This window comes from Notamacropus eugenii, chromosome 3 (genome assembly GCF_028372415.1).
Source record: "Notamacropus eugenii isolate mMacEug1 chromosome 3, mMacEug1.pri_v2, whole genome shotgun sequence".
Classification (NCBI taxonomy): domain Eukaryota; kingdom Metazoa; phylum Chordata; class Mammalia; order Diprotodontia; family Macropodidae; genus Notamacropus; species Notamacropus eugenii.
In genome coordinates, this window is record NC_092874.1 from 65,491,137 (window position 1) to 65,508,211 (window position 17,075).

Sequence of the window (17,075 nt, forward strand, 5' to 3'; positions counted from 1 at the left end):
TAAGCTATACAGAATAAGAAAATTTTGGTGACACCTTTATTTTTCATCATCTTCACCCTTTATTAATACTGAACAAAGAAAAAAATGAAAAGTTCCATTTCACTTTTATTTTCTCTATTATAATGAGCATACAATTTATGATAACCACACTCACAGAACTTCCTGGATATTACGTAACTTTGTCCCCATATTTTACCTAGAACATGTTTTCCCATAAATTTTTAGATTGTAATGTAAGATGAATGTTATTTCAAATCAGTGCAAGTCTAAGGATGAGTAAATTCATTTTGCTGGAGAAAGCATTGATTGGTAGGCACTGCAGAAACACAAGGTGTGGTTTCAGCTCTCACATCCAGGAGGTGGCAGGAACTTTGCCACTTTGTTTTTTGTGCCTCCAGTCCTAGCTTAATGCCTGACACCCAGCAGGTATGTAATCAATGAGAGTGAACTGACTTCCTGAGAACAAACTGCAGGCAGAATGATGATCAATGTTTCTTTCACCTATACTTGGGTGCTCTCCTTTCTTTCAACCAACCAAGACTGTCAGAAGCACAGACCTTAGACAACATTTGGTTTAAACTTCCTACCCAGACATAGGCCACTTTGATTAGGAAAAGTTGATCTCTGTGACAAAGAGACTTAGTTAAGAGAAATGACTTATTGCTAGTTAAGTGCATAAAACTTACCACTTGAAGGATATCTTCATCTTTTGGCATAACACTAAGTTCCAATGTGGTATCACTGAAATAAAACAGAAATACATAATTTATTTTTTATTTTTAGGAGAGATGCAAATATATGGGAGAGGCCAGAGGTCAGTTAATTCAGAAATGTTCATAAAATTACGGCTTGGACTGTTTGTTTTCTTATATCGTTACTTTCCAAATCCAAATGATTTAAAATATGAAAAATACTGCTTAGATTTTAAATAGGACTAGCTACCTATGTTGATTACCTCAAACAACTAATTCTTTTTAAAATGTGAATATTTCAAGTCTACTTAAAAAGTTTCTTAATGAGGCATCAGAAATGTTAATAAAACTTAAAAAAAAAAAAAAAGAAACCAGAATTCTTAGCAAACAGAATGGTTTCTTATTTGATTTCAAACCAGAGACTGCATTACAGGATTCTTTAAAAAGATGAATATCATAGAAGGAGAAAATCAGGGTAATCTTTAAATCATCATATTAAGAAATGCTCCTTTCTGTGTTCAAATTCAGTGTTTCAAAGATCATTTATCATGTTAAATGAAAATTCTGTTCATGAAAAAAAGCCTTATCTGCTATCATGGCTGCATTTTCTTTACTCTGTAATAATTTCTAATTACAACAACTGGCAGAAAATTCATTCATGTTTTAGGGCTTAGTAAGACCTTACTTCATTTTGATGCTATAAAGCTACTGCAAGTGAACATTTTCATTATCTTAAAAAACAGATCAAGACAGGTAGATCAGAGTGAGAGCTGGTGTCTGAAACAACATGTGGCCAGAGCACAGCCCGGGTTTCTAGACCTTACCTAGAGGCATTAAGTACAATTTCTGTAATTCAATCAAGACATTTAACACTTAAAATCCCTTATCAATGCTGCTTTATTGGCCAAGCTATAAATGCAAAAAGAATGGCAAGTTAAAGAGAGCCACTGGTTTAAACAAGGATAAAACTAGGTAGAGGATTTTATTTTAGTAGCTTAGTGTCAGTAGATAATACATACTGATGAGAAAAATTCTTCTGCAAGGATACATTTTTACATTAATAGACTGCAGAATCTCAATGGCATTATGCTCCATTATCCATTTGCTACCAACTGCAGACAAAAGGAACACAATTTTTTTTTAAAAGATAGGACGACAAAACATATAATATTGCTTTATTTTTTCCAAATTTTGTTTAAAAATGAATACTGTCATTCTGAACAATTAAAGTACTCTCAAAGATCAAACATATCAATGTGAGAACAAATTAGTGCATATTTCAAGGAAAACAAACCATAAGAGAATGACAGATATTTAGAAGTGAATTTTTAAAGGTGTTGTAACAGTTAATTTACATTTAAAGGCACAAACACATCAGCAAACAAAGCACATATTAGCAATATCCCAATTATTTCAGAGAAAAGAGCTTGGAAGCGTTTCCCCTGTCTCAACTTCTTGAGGCATTATGTTCAAACTGGTACTACTATCAGTTAGAACCAAGATATAGGTTACTTATTATCTTTGAATCTCATCCACTACTTAACAAAGGATTCTTGAGTATCAATCTGTCCTCATCATACCACTTAAAAATTTTTTTTTGAAATTTGCCTGGATATTAATTATACTGTTATAAATAGACTTGAATATTAACTATACTGTTTATAGTTATATACAATGCTGTGTGGACTCTGTGCTCAACATCCCTGAAAATTAAATGTTTAGCCCACATTATTTAAAATACACGTGTGTGTGGGTCTCTGTGTGTGAATTTTTCTTATGTTTATTTGCACTTCATTGTCAAAAAATAGTTCTAAATAGAAACAAATCTTAGCAATTAGATAAGTTATTCAATTTTACTATACTCAATATCACTATCTATACTAATGAAGAAGAAAGTTCAAAGCCAGAAAGCTGTGGCTAAGATAACATAATCCAAAAATTACTTAGTTTCTGAGAGGCAGTGTACTATCATGGAAAGAACAATGGACTAAACCCAGGAAACATGGGCTCTAGATCTGACTCACTAGTAATCAGCCACGTAACCCTAGGCAATCAATGGCTTTTCTGAGCTTCATTTGTAAAAGTAGGAGAAAAGAGAGAAAACATTCCCTTACCACACAGTACTTTAGATGAGGCTAACATACACACACAGGTAAAAAACTCTTCCCACACATACTCACATTTTTAAAAAAATTTGTTTATTTTTAGTTTTCAACATTGATTTCTACAAGACTTTTAGTTCCAAATTTTCTTCCCATCTGTCCTCCTTCCACCCCAAGACACCATGCATTCTGATGACCTCTTCCCTCAATCTGCCCTCCCTTCTATCATACCCCTCCCTTCCCTTATCCCCATCTCCTCTATTTTCTTGTAGAGCACGATAGATTTCTATACCCCATTACCTATATTTCTTATTTCCCAGTTGCATGTAAAAACAATTTTTAACATTTGCTTTTTAAAACTTTGAGTTCCAACTTCTCTCCCTTCCTTCCCCTTCACCTATCCCCAGTAAGAAGGCAAGCAATTCAATACAAGTTATATATATGTAGTTATGTAAAAGACTTCCATAAAAGTCATATTATGAAAAACTATTTCCCTTCATCCTATCCTGCCCCCCATTTATTCTATTCTCTCTTTTGACCTTGTCCCTCCCCAAAAGTGTTTACTTCTAATTACCCCTTCCTCCCATTTGCTCTCCCTTCTACCCATTCCCTGACCCCATTTATCCCCCTACTTTCCTGCAAGGTAAGAAAGATTTTCATGACAAAGTGGGTGTGCACGTTGTTCCCTCCTTAAGTAAAATGTGATGAGAGTAAGCTTCACTTTTTCCCTCTCACCTCCCCCCTTTTCCCTCCATTGAAAAAGCTTTTTCTTGCCTCTTTTATGAGAGAGAATTTACCCCATTCCATTTCTCCCTTTCTCCTCCCAATATAGTCCTCTCTCACTTCTTAACTTTATTTTTTAAATACCAACCCTTCCTATTCAACTCATTCTATGCCCTCTGTCTATATGTATATAATCCCTCCAACTACCCAAATGCTGAGAAAACTATCAAGAGTTACAAATATTACCTTTCCATGTAGGAATGTAAACAGTTCAACTTTAGTAAGTCCCTTATGATTTCTCTTTCCTGCTTACCTTTTCATGCTTCTGTTGATTCTTGTGTTTGAAAGTCAAATTTTCTATTCAGCTCTGGTCTTTTCATCAAGAATGTTTGAAAGTCCTCCATTTCATTGAATGACCATTTTTTTCCCCTTAAGTATTATACTCAGTTTTTCTGGGTAAGTGATTCTTGGTTTTAATCCTAGCTCCTTTGACTTCTGGAATATCATATTCCAAGCCTTTTGATCCCTTAATGTAGAAGCTGCCAGATCTTGTGTTACCCTGATTTCCACAATACTCAAATTGTTTCTTTCTGGCTGCTTACAATAATTTCTCCTGGACCTGAGAATTCTGGAATTTGGCTACAATATTCCCAGGAGTTTTCCTTTTGGGATCTCTTTGAGGAAGTGATTGGTGGATTCTTTCAATATTTATTTTATCCTCTGGTTCTAGAATATCAGGGCAGTTTTCTCATGAAAGATGATGTCTATGTTCTTTTGATCATGGCTTTCAGGTAGTTCCATAATTTTTAAATTATCTCTCCTGGATCTGTTTTCCAGGTCAGTTGTTTTTCCAATGAGATATTTCACATTGTCTGCTATTTTTTCATTCCTCTGGTTTTGTTTTATAACTTGATTTTTCATAGTCATTAGCTTCCATCTGCTCCATTCTAATCTTTAAGGAATTATTTTCTGCAGTAAGCTTTTGGATTTCCTTTTCCATCTGGCCAATTCTGCTTTTTAGGGCATTCTTCTCCTCACTGGCTTTTTGGATCTCTTCTGCCATTTAGGTTGGTCTGTTTTTTAAAGTGTTATTATCTTCAGCATTTTTTGGGTCTCCTTTAGTGAGCAGTTGACTCATTTTTCATGATTTTCTTGCATCACTCTCATTTCTCCTCCCAATTTTTGCTCCACTTCTGTAACAGTAATTTAAATGGAACGATCTTTCTCATTAATTAATAGGCCCATATGATCTGCTTAAATTGCCTGGAAGCCAGGGTCACATGTGGTAGGAAGAGCTTGCTGAAGAGGTGGAACAGGAAGGGTGGAGCAGAACCAAGAGGAAGTGAGTGGGGTCAGGTCAGAGGGGACAGAACACAGGCCAACTGACACAGGTCAACTGGCACATTGTGACAGCTGATAGTGAGAAGGCCTTGGCTGGGGGTGGGGGGAGGGGAGGTTTGAGAATGGCTTTGCCCTCTACTGTGATCATGCTTATTAACTTCTTGGTCACCATGATGGATTTTGCTTTCTGGTACTGAGACCTAGCTTTCTGGTATTTAAATAGATGTCTTTTTTCTGCCTTCTGTATGGAGAGTCTTTTATATTTTGCAATTGAGAACTAAACTGGCATATTCATAGTCTCCACCAGTGCTGTGAATATTGCCTTGGTGATACAACTTCTCTTACTTGATTTTCACAATCCTTTTTGAGCTCTTCCATGGCCTGAAACCAAATCATATTTTTCTTGGAGGCTTTGGATGGAGGAGCTTTGACTTTGTTGTCTTCAGTTTGCATGTTTTGGTCCTCCTTGTCACCAAAGTAAGATTCTATAGGCTGATTCTTTTTCCAGTTTTTGCTCATTTCCTCAGTCATGTACTTGAAATTTTGAGCTCTTTGTCAAGGTAGTTCTCTGCTTCCAGTGGGGGTGGGGGGTATACTGTCAGTCACTCAATCCCCCACAATCTGTGTGCCCAGAGTTCCAGAAACAGTGGCTGCAGCTGCCCCTGCTGCCGCTGTGGCTGCCGCAGGTTCCTCTGCCGTCTCCCTGCTCATCCACCTGGGGGCTGGGGCTAGACCACTCTACTCTCCTGCACTGGCCCCACAGGTTTTTCCCACTAACCTTCCAACTTATCCTCAGCTTTTAGGAGTCATGAAGTCTGGAAACCACCACAGGTGTGAGAGATTCAGTCTCCCCACTGCCTGCTCGGGTCCTCTGTGCGCTCGCAGCCCACACTCTACTCCCAGTAAAACACTTCCTGGCGACCTTCCAGGCTGTCTTGGGCTGGAGATTTGCTTCACTCGGTCATTCTGTGGATTCTCCAGCTCCAGAATTTGTTTAGAGCCATTTTTAACAGGCATTTGGCTGGGCTAGGCAGGAATACTCTAGAAAGTCCATACTATTACTCCACCATCTTGGCTCCCCAACATTTAACTGAATTGTGCCTTTTACTAATCTCTTCTACCTTAGCTCTACTGATGGGCTGTTACTTTCTGCCTGGGGAAACTTGTAGGGGAGGAAGGCAGGCAGGACAACCCTAGGTCATCATAGGTAATCTGCAAAGTATATAACCAACCCACTGATATACAATCCAGAGTTAACTGTAATAGATCTATTTAGATCAGAGCTGCACAACATTGTGAGCTGCTTACAGCCTGCCAAAGGATTTTGGGCAGCCTGCAAAACTGCAAATCCCTTAGAAAAACTGATTATGTGAAGTTCCCTTTGGATAGGCCTGTACAACATAGTGCATGCTGGTCGCTTGCAGCCCAAAGGATTTTGGGCAGCCCAAGAAAATTGTAGAGAATATAAAATAGGCCTATGTAACATTGAGCCTGAGGGCCACTTTGGTGGGCCACAAGGGGCCCACACACTGTATTTTGTGCAGGCCTGGTTTAGATTTATGCATTAGTGAACATCTTCATCTATAACCAATTTGGTCAACTTACTCCTTAAATGGCTTTTCATTTATAACAAAAAGAGGGATAGAAAAGTTGAAAAGTAACGGACTATGGAAGAGTAGTAGACATGTAGTTCAGAAAATGCTCAAATTTATGTCTTCAATAGCAGCAAACTTATCTCAGGTGAGATAACTAAACTCAAATTAGTAAGAGTTTTCAGTACAGATTCACTAAATCAAACATTATTAAATCAAACATATTTCTATCACAAAGGGGAAAACATTCAACAAACCTGAAACTTAGAGATCCACAAGCCCAGATATACGGCTTTAATGAAGCCAGTAAAGCTGCCAAATAGAAGCAGTCTAAGTCATATCCAGGTAAACCTGGCTTCTAGTAATTCACAAATACTTTAATACCATAAAAACCCAAGTCCTCATCACATCATTTTCCAAGAGTAATACAACACTTCATAAAGATCACTGCTGAACTGAACTGTGAAATAGAAACCCACTTGTGGCCCAAATCAACATTATTCAAATATCTTACCTGTTCTGAATTAAAGCAATTACTTGGGAATAGGTCTTTCCAATAACACTTTCTCCATTGACTTTTATAATACGATCACCTGCAAGCAGAGGTAAAAAAAGCATGAGAAATTCCTAAGGAAAAATGTGTTTTGGCCTATCTAATGAGGTAGGTGGCTAGTGAGTATTTCTTTAATAGTCTATGTGGTAGTGTCTTTTTGATATGAAGTCATTTCTACCAACATAACGAAAGAATAAATAAAAAACTGAGGAGGACAACTATGAGGCAGAGAGATAAAGTTCTTTAAAATTAGTTTTAAGTGTCTCATTTAAGAAAAAAGCTCATTATCTTCTACTGAGAGCACACTTGTCTACATAAGAAATGCAGCCTGTTTTCAAACAAGATTACAGTAGGATTGCTGTTGGCTTTACAAAGCAGCCACTGCTCCACTACCTAGGATTCCATCACTAACCAGCAGAGGGGGAAAAGCAGCAGCAGCAAATGAGGGAATCACTCAATTTCCTTCAATTTACCACATTACTACTGTTGTAAAACGCAGAGCCATATGGATGTATGAACAAACTGTTCATTTCCCTCTTTGAATGGCCTAGCTGGATTTACTTTAATTATCCTTTTTTTTAACCTGGCTTTACTCACGGTAATAACTCACATTCATGTACGATTTAAGGTTTGTACCTACATTATTTAATTTGAGCTTGACAACAGCCCAATGAAGTAGGTATTATCTTCATTCCTAATTTTTATTTACAGATGAAGAAAACTGAAGGCCAAAGAAATTCAGTGATTTGCCCACGAACACCAAGCCAGTAAGTGCTGGTAATGGAATCTGAACTCCAGTTTTCAAGTTCAGCACCCTCGTGCAGTACCATGCTATCTCTCCTAATGTCCCTATGTGGTAAGTACATGGTGCTGGCAGCACAGCCTAGGTATGTGTGTTTAAAGACAAGTGTGCTTGTCTTGAAGATGACAAATTTACAGGTATTAAATTGTTCACCAAGAAAAAAAGACTCAGATGGCACTTGGCTAGGTAGGTCAAGTTTAGGAAGGTAGAGATGACCTGATGGGAAACAGCTTATCTAGATTATTGGTAAGATCAGAAGAAAGAAGAAAAAAAGCTGCAGTTTCTACATGTGTTCTATTCAATGTTCCCTGTTTCATCTTCTCAATCTCCATTGATTTGAAAAATTATGTGTGTTCCATATAAACAAACATTGGAAATCTGGTTTTATGTTCCTGACCTCAGGCTCATAGGATCCCCCCAAAGAGTTTGTGGAATGATTTTAGAGGGTCCATGAGCTTTTCTACGCAAAAAGACTTCATTTTATAATTTTTTAACCAGACGATCATCTTAAATACTATTCAATATAGTTATTATTTGAATACTAAAAAGTTTAAAATGCTACAACTCTTTAGTCAAAAGGCAAAGCAAGACTGTAGGAAATTTCTAGGCAATTCCTGTTTGAAAGCATTTCTTGATAACAGAATGTCATTTTAAACACTAAGCATGTTTTCTCTACAAAGCAGCAACAATAGACACTTATCAATCATTTTTGATAGCGTATCACAAGCGGCGAATTAGAATAAAAATAATAGCTAATACTTCTAACACTTCAGGGGTTAACAAAGTGCTTTATGTACATTACGTAACTTTAATCTCTAGAACAACTCTAAGATAAATGCTATTACTATCACCATTTTACCGATGAATAAACAGGCTGAGAAACTGTGACTTGTGCACCTGTGAAAGTTGTCTAGTATCACACACACCACACACACACACACACAGAGTCTCAAAAGTCTTAGTGCCAAGCTTTATAGCTTAAAACTTCACTAAAACTTTTGGGACACCCTGTATATCAGAATAATTCCAAAGGTCGGAGGGCTTGCCCTATGAAGTAAATTACTCCTCATGAGGGCATTCCAAGCAAAAGCTGGATTGTTAGGTACATTGTAAAAAGGATTTTTGTTCTAGTATTAGGTAAAGTAGATCGATGGTTCTCTGAGGTTCCTCATTCTGAGAATGGATAAAGAAGAAATAAGGAGAAAAGCCAGAGAAAGGGGGATTATTACATGGAGGGTGAAATGGTAAAGAAGGAGGAACAAGTGGAAAAAGCAAACAGTGTTTTAAGCCTCAGGCAGTGTAATGTAAAACAGAAGCAGAGTACCTGTGCATAATCCAGCTTCAAAAGCAGGTCCTCCTTCTTTAACCTGCTTAACAAATATGGTATCCATAGGCTCCAGTCGGTTTCTTTGCTTTCCTGCAGAAAAATATAAAGTTTTTAAAGATACAAGCTTATATTAAAATATAGAATTATTCAACTAATCACCAGAAGATTTTTTCTTATCTTTATTCTCTTCCTATCTTACTGGCTGCTTCCTGCCTTCCTGCCTTAAAAAATACCCAAATCTTCCTTATCCCTAAAAAAAAACAAAAACAAAAACTTCATGCAAAACTGCCATCCCTTCGGCCAGAGGTTCTTAATCAGAGCTCCATAGATTTCAGGGGGTCTGTGAACTTGGACAGGAAAAAGTTATATCTTTACTTTCACTAATCTCTAACTGAAAGTTAGCATTTCCTTTAATTGTTTAAAGACATTCTTAGAATGAACTCATTGGCGTTCCCACATTGCCAAAGGGTCCAGAACAAAAAAAAAGTAAGAACTCCCAATTTAAAGGAAATATTCTGTATCTGTCTTGTGCCAAACAGCTAGAAAAAAGCTATCAATATTCTCGTCTTCACTTTCTTTACTATAAATCCCCGTAACACTGTTCTCATGTCTACCCTTTGCAATCAGGATTCCAGCTCATCATTCTGCTCTTGCCAAAATTATAATGATCTCAAAACTGCAAAATCTGATAGTATTTTTAAAGTCTGTATTGTTGTTGACCTCTTTGATGCATTTTGCACTGTTGAAAAACTACCAGCTTTCATGATGAGTCACGTAACAAAATGAAAATAAAAACATCAGATACATATCTTCTAGTTCCTCAGATTCTTTATCTATATTAAAAACAATAAAATTTAAATTACTGCTAATGGGAATGAAGAAAAATAAATAATTGATTGGCATTAACATAGAAACAACTTCAAGGACTTGGACAGGCTTTGGTGTCCTAGGTCCTCGGGTGCAGCCTTTTGATGAAGTTCAAGTTTTACAAAACAAATCCTTTAATTATGGGGATTTGTTCTGTGAAGTTTAGATTCAAAGGGTCACACTTGAAGACCTAGAGGTCACAGGTTCCCCACTCCTGATACAGTTAAAATGCTTATTATTTCAATAATGATGATGATGAACCCTAACATTTGTATGTTTCAGTACCTATCCCAAGGGGCCTTTTAAGGGTTAACAAGACAAAGTAAAAGCTCACCTATCAGAGTCAGAAGATCAAGGAGTATATAACAAGTCTACAAGGGGTGGGAAAATGGAAATGACAGCTGAAATGTAGCAAATAGGTCAGTAGTTGCTGATGTCTTGGTCACATCACCAGCCTTAAAAATGAAAGTACTACTGTGATGTTAGGCATTCTTCTTGAGTCTTTCTGTAATATTTTGAATCTTCCTCGGAGTCTTTATTTTTTTTTAAATGTATTTCCAATTAGGAATTTAAGTTCTTTCTCTCCCAAATTCCCCACTTTAAGAAAACAAAACAAACCCTTGTAACAAAAATGCATAGTCAAATAAAAAAAAAAATCCCACATTGGTCATATTCAAAAATATATGCCTTATTCTATACCTACAAACCATCATCTTTCTTTTAGGAGGTACATAGCATTCTTCTTCCTCACTCCACTAGAGTCCATTAATCAGAGTTCAAAGTGGTTTGTCTTTACAATGTTAACGTTGTTAAATAAATTATCTTCTTCTGCGGAAGTATCTCCTTAGCTTCAAGTTCGGGGCCACCACAAAAGAAGTTGCTATAAATATTTGTGTGCTTATAGGTCCTGTTCTTTTTTATTTAATCTCTCTGGGGTATAGGCCTAGTAGTGGCATTGCTGAGTCAAGAATATACACAGGTTACTACTTTTTTGGGCAAAGTTCCAAACTGCTTTCTAGAATGGCTGGACCGGTTCCAATAACCATGAATTAATGTGTCTCTTTTCCTCCAGTCCTTCTATCTGATGTTTTCTTTTTTTGTCAATTTTGTCAGTCTGATGGGTATGAAATAAATGTTTTCATACGTCTACTGGTAGTTTGGATTTGTTGCCAAGGCCTTTCAATTCTACTTCATATCTTCTCTTGGAGGCAGCTAGGTGGTGCAGTGGATAGACCATTAGTGCAGAAGTCAGGAGGACCTGAGTTCAAATCTCACCTCAGATACTCGACACTCACTAGCTGTGTGACCTTGGGCAAGTCACTTAACCCCAACTGCCTCATCCTGGGTCATGTCCAGTTATCCTGATGAATATCTGGTCACTGGATTCAGATGGCTCTGGAGGAGAAGTGAGGCTGGTGACCTGTACAGCCCTCCCTCATTCAAAACAAAGTCAAGTGCAAGTCATGTCATCATTTCTCTGATGGCATGGTCTTCTTCGGCAAGGAAGGACAAACACGCAAACACACACACACACACACATATCTTTTCTTACACAAATCACTTCTTCTCTCCTCTGACCCTACCACCACCCTGATGCAGGCCCCTATTGCCTACTATAATTACCTGCTGTCCAATCCCACAATGTCTCTCCCCACTCCAATCCATGTTCTACTCAGCTGTCAAAATGACCTTCCCATAGTGTAAGTATGACCACATCACCCCACCACTCAAACTCCAGTGGGATTCTATCACTTTCAGGATCAAATATGAAATCCTCTGCCACGCATTCAAAACCCTTCATCACTTCCTCCTCACTCCTGCCTTTCCAAACTTCTATTTTACCCCATCTCGTGCATGCTGTGACCCAGTGACACTGGCCTCCTCATTGTTCCTTTCACAAGACCCTCCATCTCCAAAGTTCTAGGCATTTTCACTGGATCTCCAGCATACCTGGAATGCCTCTCTTTCCTCATCTCTGCCTCGTGACTGCCCTGGTTTCCTTCAAGTCCCAGCTAAAATTCCACCTTCTATAAGAACACTTTCCCAGTCTCCCTTAATTCTAATGCCTCCCCCTATTGATTATCCTCTATATAGTCTGCTATTATACAGCTATTTGCACGCTGTCTCCCTTGTTAGACTGTGTGTGCTCTTTGAGAACAGAGACTATCTTTGTCTTTCTTTGTATTTTTACTGCTTAGCATATAGCAGGGGCTTAATGAACGTTTACTGACCAATATGTAAGGGAGTTGTGATTTCGTTTGTGTCACTACCCCATCCAACACAGAATCTTTGTCTTGAGACAATAAACCGTCTAGTATTTCTAGGGCAAAAATCTATCACCCTTTAACTGGTTTCAATATTTATAGTGACGGACCCCTTTATGTTACAGTCCCCTTTTAGTTGTCTGGTGAAGTTTAGGGATACCTTGAGAATAATGTTTTGTTTTGTTTTTTAATAAATGAAGGAAATACTAAATTTCATTTAGAGATTAGTGAAAATAAATGTGCAAATTTTTTTAACCATCAAAGTTCTTGGAGTCCGGAAATCTGTTTGGATTTTTATGGCATTAAGAATCCACAAAGGAGTGCTTCTAAAATTTATAAAGCACTTTTCTCATATAAACCCTATGATCTAAACAGTGCAGGATCACTGTCCCCATTTTATGGATTAGGAAACTAAGTCTCAGAGATTAGGTGACTTGTTTCTGGTCACACGGCTTGTGAGTGTCAGGGACTGAACTTGAAGCTAGGTCTTCCAACTCCAAGGCTGGTGCTCTTCTATTATGACACACAGATGACATAATTCAAGGAATAAAAACTAATATGTCAGAGGCACACTAGGGATTTAAAAAGATTATATTACTACAAGCCAAAATCAATAAAAGAAATTTGATAGTGATAAATGTAAAGTTCTGCATTTGAATTTCTTGAATTTTTTTAGGCCCAAGTCTGGAATGGGAAAAATATGGCTTGATTGCATTAAAAGAAATGCAGAATCTTCTAAGTTTGATAAATATTACAACTGCTGTTAAAAAAATTTAACTGCACATCTAGAAATATATAGTATTTAGATTAAGGGAGGCGGTAGGTTGTACTGTACCCTTTGGAGAGTATATTTGCAGTTTTATGTCTAGTTCTGAGTACCAAGGGAAATTGGTTAGATGAGAGGGAAACTGATGAATTAAGAAGCATCCAGAAGGAAAAAAATCAGGATGTGAAAACAGGTGTGAAAATTATTTTTCATCTGCAGAGATAATATTTAACTTAGAAAAGAGAAGTCTGAAGGGGAAATCACTGTTGTCTAGTATGTCTGAGGGTTTGTCATATGAATGAAGGGGAAGAGATCTGTTTAATTCCAGGGAGACATGTTTTAATTCAAAGTTAAAAAGAATTTTCTAATACTCTGAACTGTCTAATGATGAAACAGACTGTTTTGAAGTATGAATGAAACAATATTTTAAACATCTGAAGTATTCAAGGAGAAGCTTAATATCCCTCTTCTAAGATGCTATGGGGGTGATTTCTCTAGTTAGTCTAGATAATATTTAAGGTTCACTGTAACAGAGATTCTGTGATGCTGTGAGAGCTTATCCATTCCAACAGCTTTAGTTATTCCCTCTATTCGAGTGATTTGTTAATTTCTTTTCAGTTTGCACCTCTCTGGAACTTTAACCCCACTTTTCAAATGCCCATTTATTATATTTACTAGGATAACATATCTGTACTTGAGTGCACTAAGCCTAAAACTTAACTCACAATCTCTCTCTCCTCCATACACATATCTCCTATTGTGTACTTCTTTATTCATTTAACAGTTTAGTTATTCTCCCAGTCATTCACACTCAAAGCTAGTCAACAAATGAACATGTAGAAGAAGCACAATCATTGCTTATTCCAAAACTTCCCAAGTCCCCAGTGTCTTCCCTCTACTCACTTCTCTCACATAGCCTTAATTCATGCTGAGAAAACAGATGACACCGTTGTTCCCCTTTTCTCTCCTACTCCACATTGAACAAATCCTGTATAATTTTACCTGTCTTTTACTCCTGCCTCTGAGAAAGTTCTCTTTGCCAAGACCCATAACTCTCCTTGTGGCTCTGATCCTTCTGTCTTTTCTAGGCATTTGCCCCTTTATTCCCTTTCTCTAATCACTAATCTTTCTCCACCTACTGGTTCCCTTTTCATTGTCTATAAATTTAAACAAAAAAACTCTTGACTCAGTCTTCCCCTCTAGCTACATACGTCAAACTCTCTTTTCCTGTCAAACTCTTAGAATAAGGTATACTTACTTGTAGGCTCCACTTTCTTACCTCTCTTGCTTCTTAAAGTCTTGCAGTCTGGCTTCTGACCACATTAACTCAACTGAAATTGCTCTTGGGTTACCATGCCAGTTATCTTAATTGCTAAACAGGAATGGTGTTTCCTTCAGTCCTAATCCTTCTTAACTTTTTCTCCCTTATCCTGAATGCCCTTTTGTGGTTTTCATTCTTGTTTGATCATTTCATCTTATATGGATCATCATCCATTTCCTGTCCCAACCATGGCCATCCCTCAAAGAGCTGTCCCAAGTTACCTTTGTAAGCTTCTTAAGAGCAGTGATTTAGTTTTCATTTGGTTTTTACCTTTCTAATTCTTTCCATCATATTTTTCACATAGTAAATGCTTAACAAATACTTGTTTGATTGGGTTGATTTCATCAATTCCCATGGATTCCATTATTATCTCTATGCAGAGATGACTCCCAAATCTATATATTCAGCTTACAACTATCTCTTAGGCTCCAGATCTCATATTATCAGTTGCTGGTAGTCATTTCCATTAGCTAGCAATTTCCACCTGGACATCCTTTAAACTCAACTTGTCCCAAACAGAACTCATCTTCTCTCCTGAACTTAAAACTCCTCCAAAGTTCACTATTTCTGTTAAGGGGATCATCATCGTTCGGGGCACACAGATCACAAACTTGGATTCATCCTCAATTCTGCATTCTCTTTGATACATACACGCCTCCCCCACCACATCCAATTATTTGCTTAAGAGGTAAAAGGTGTTACAGTAGTGAAGAGTTCGAGGCCTGAAGTCATAAGATCCAAGTTCAGATTTGGCCTCTGTTACTAGCTGTGCGACTCTGCATAAGTCATGTATACTATGCCTCAGTTTCCTCAACTGTAAAATGAGGGTAAGAATAACACCTGTGTCACAGAGATGTTGTAAAAAGTGCTTAGCACAGTGTCTAATACACTATATAAATGCTTTTCCTCCATCCCCCTCCTGCTTTGGAAAGTGTTCAGCATAGTCTCTAGCACAGAGACCCAGCTGATGGTATGAAATACTGAAAACTTTTAAAAGGCTGAGACAAAACAACGATCATTCACTACTGCCACCAATAGGTGTCAGACTTGACCCTGGAAATATCAGAAAGCTGAGCTAACCTGGCAAGACAGGGCCTGGAGCACAAGGAATTTCCCAGGTCATTCAAGTCCAAGTGGTCATTCCCAACAACTCCTATGAACTTAAATGGAAGTGTGCATATCAAAGTCTTTAAACCTACATCAAAAAGATGGCTTTCTAACAGTTTTTATTTTGACAAACCTCTAACATTTGATGTAGGAATGAATAACAGATACTAAGACCACATGTATATGTCCATCATCCCAAATCACAAAGTTACTCATTGATATTGCTTCAGTCTGTCAGTGAGTATTAACCACACTGTCCTCAGTAATAAACATTTAATCGGGTTAGCATAGGTTGGCAATGACTGCTTATGCTGAAATTTAATCAGGCAATATTTCCTCAGCTAAAAGAGAGCTGAGAAATCATCCAGTTTAACACACATTTTATAGATGAGGAAACCAAGCACAGAAGGTAAAAAAAAAAAAACTTGTTTTAAGTCACAGATTAAGAATTTGAATCCCCACCCTACTTCTAACACCAGGACTGCTTCTATATCATCATGGTGACACGCAAACACTACAAGGTACTCCTATCTCAATAATTCAGAAAACTTGAGAGGAATCTTAGATATCATTCAGTTCAATCAGCACCTTTGAGGGCAAAGACTCTTTCTGCCTGTCCTGGTGGCCTCAGCACAGTGCCAGGTACAAAGAATGTTAATAAATGTTTGTTGACTTGACTCCAACTCTGTCAGCTGACCAAGGCAGACAAAGAAGCCCAGAAAGGATCATGTAGGTAGTTGTCATTAGGTTTTCTGACTCCAAAGATATTCTTTTCCACTACATCTCCCTGCCTTGCTGTCAAAAATGCAGGTTGCCTAGAGTCAGATGATAGCCTAAAAACATCCCACAATCTGGACCTGGATCCAAACACCCTGCTGTCCTGGATCCTGGGCTTAAGCCAGCCATATCTATCCTCTCTACTATGCTCCCTGCACCAGAAACCTTTGGCATCTCTCCTCTTCTCACTTTTGGACTGGAGGGCTGCTCAGCAGCCCAGGGAAAGGGTAAATAAGCCAGGTAAGAAAAACAGAGCTGGTTAAAGCTTCCATAAAGACCAGTATTGGGACTAGGTCCATAAATAGATGCTGCATTTGCACACTAGGTGAGACAGAGATCCAGCTGGGGGGGGGGGGGTAGGTTAAGGTGAACAGTCACGTGAAAGAAGCAACAAACTGATTCTGCTCTATTCCAGAGGACAAAATTATAACCAATGAGCAGAAACTACAGAGGTTTAAGTTTATCACAAGGAAATTTTTCCTAATGAGAACTGCATAGAAATTAAACAGGATATCTTGGAAGATTATGCATTCTCCACATTACAGATCATGAAGCCATGGATGAGCACTGTAGAAAAGGTTCATTTTTCCAGTACAGGTTATATCAGCACAGTTGAGAGCCCTTTCACATCTAGGATTTTTATGGTCTGATAATCATTCAAAAACCAAACCAAACCAAACCAAACCCTATCCAAGGCATAATCTTGAGTTTTCCTCCTTTCTCCCTTAAGGAATAGGCATTTTCTCTACAACTAGCCCCACCCCAAATATACAGTTTCTTACTCTGAATGTAATTGGACTTTGGTCACTAAAGCTGTAGCATACCACTGACAGTGTAATGA

General features: G+C 37.8%; 1 protein-coding gene across 6 annotated transcripts in view; it reads right to left on the reverse strand.

Annotated features, from left to right (window-relative positions):
* The window catches only part of ARHGAP21 (Rho GTPase activating protein 21), a 154,616-nt gene that overhangs the window by 54,124 nt on the left and 83,417 nt on the right, over positions 1 to 17,075 (reverse strand). For all 6 annotated transcript variants that reach the window (XM_072651738.1, XM_072651736.1, XM_072651737.1 and 3 more), the window contains exons 5-7: positions 9,130 to 9,222; positions 6,965 to 7,043; positions 687 to 741 (exon numbers count right to left, since the gene is read on the reverse strand). In XM_072651738.1, coding sequence (XP_072507839.1) covers positions 687 to 741; positions 6,965 to 7,043; positions 9,130 to 9,222 — 227 coding nt within the window. The remainder of the gene's footprint in view (positions 1 to 686; positions 742 to 6,964; positions 7,044 to 9,129; positions 9,223 to 17,075) is intronic.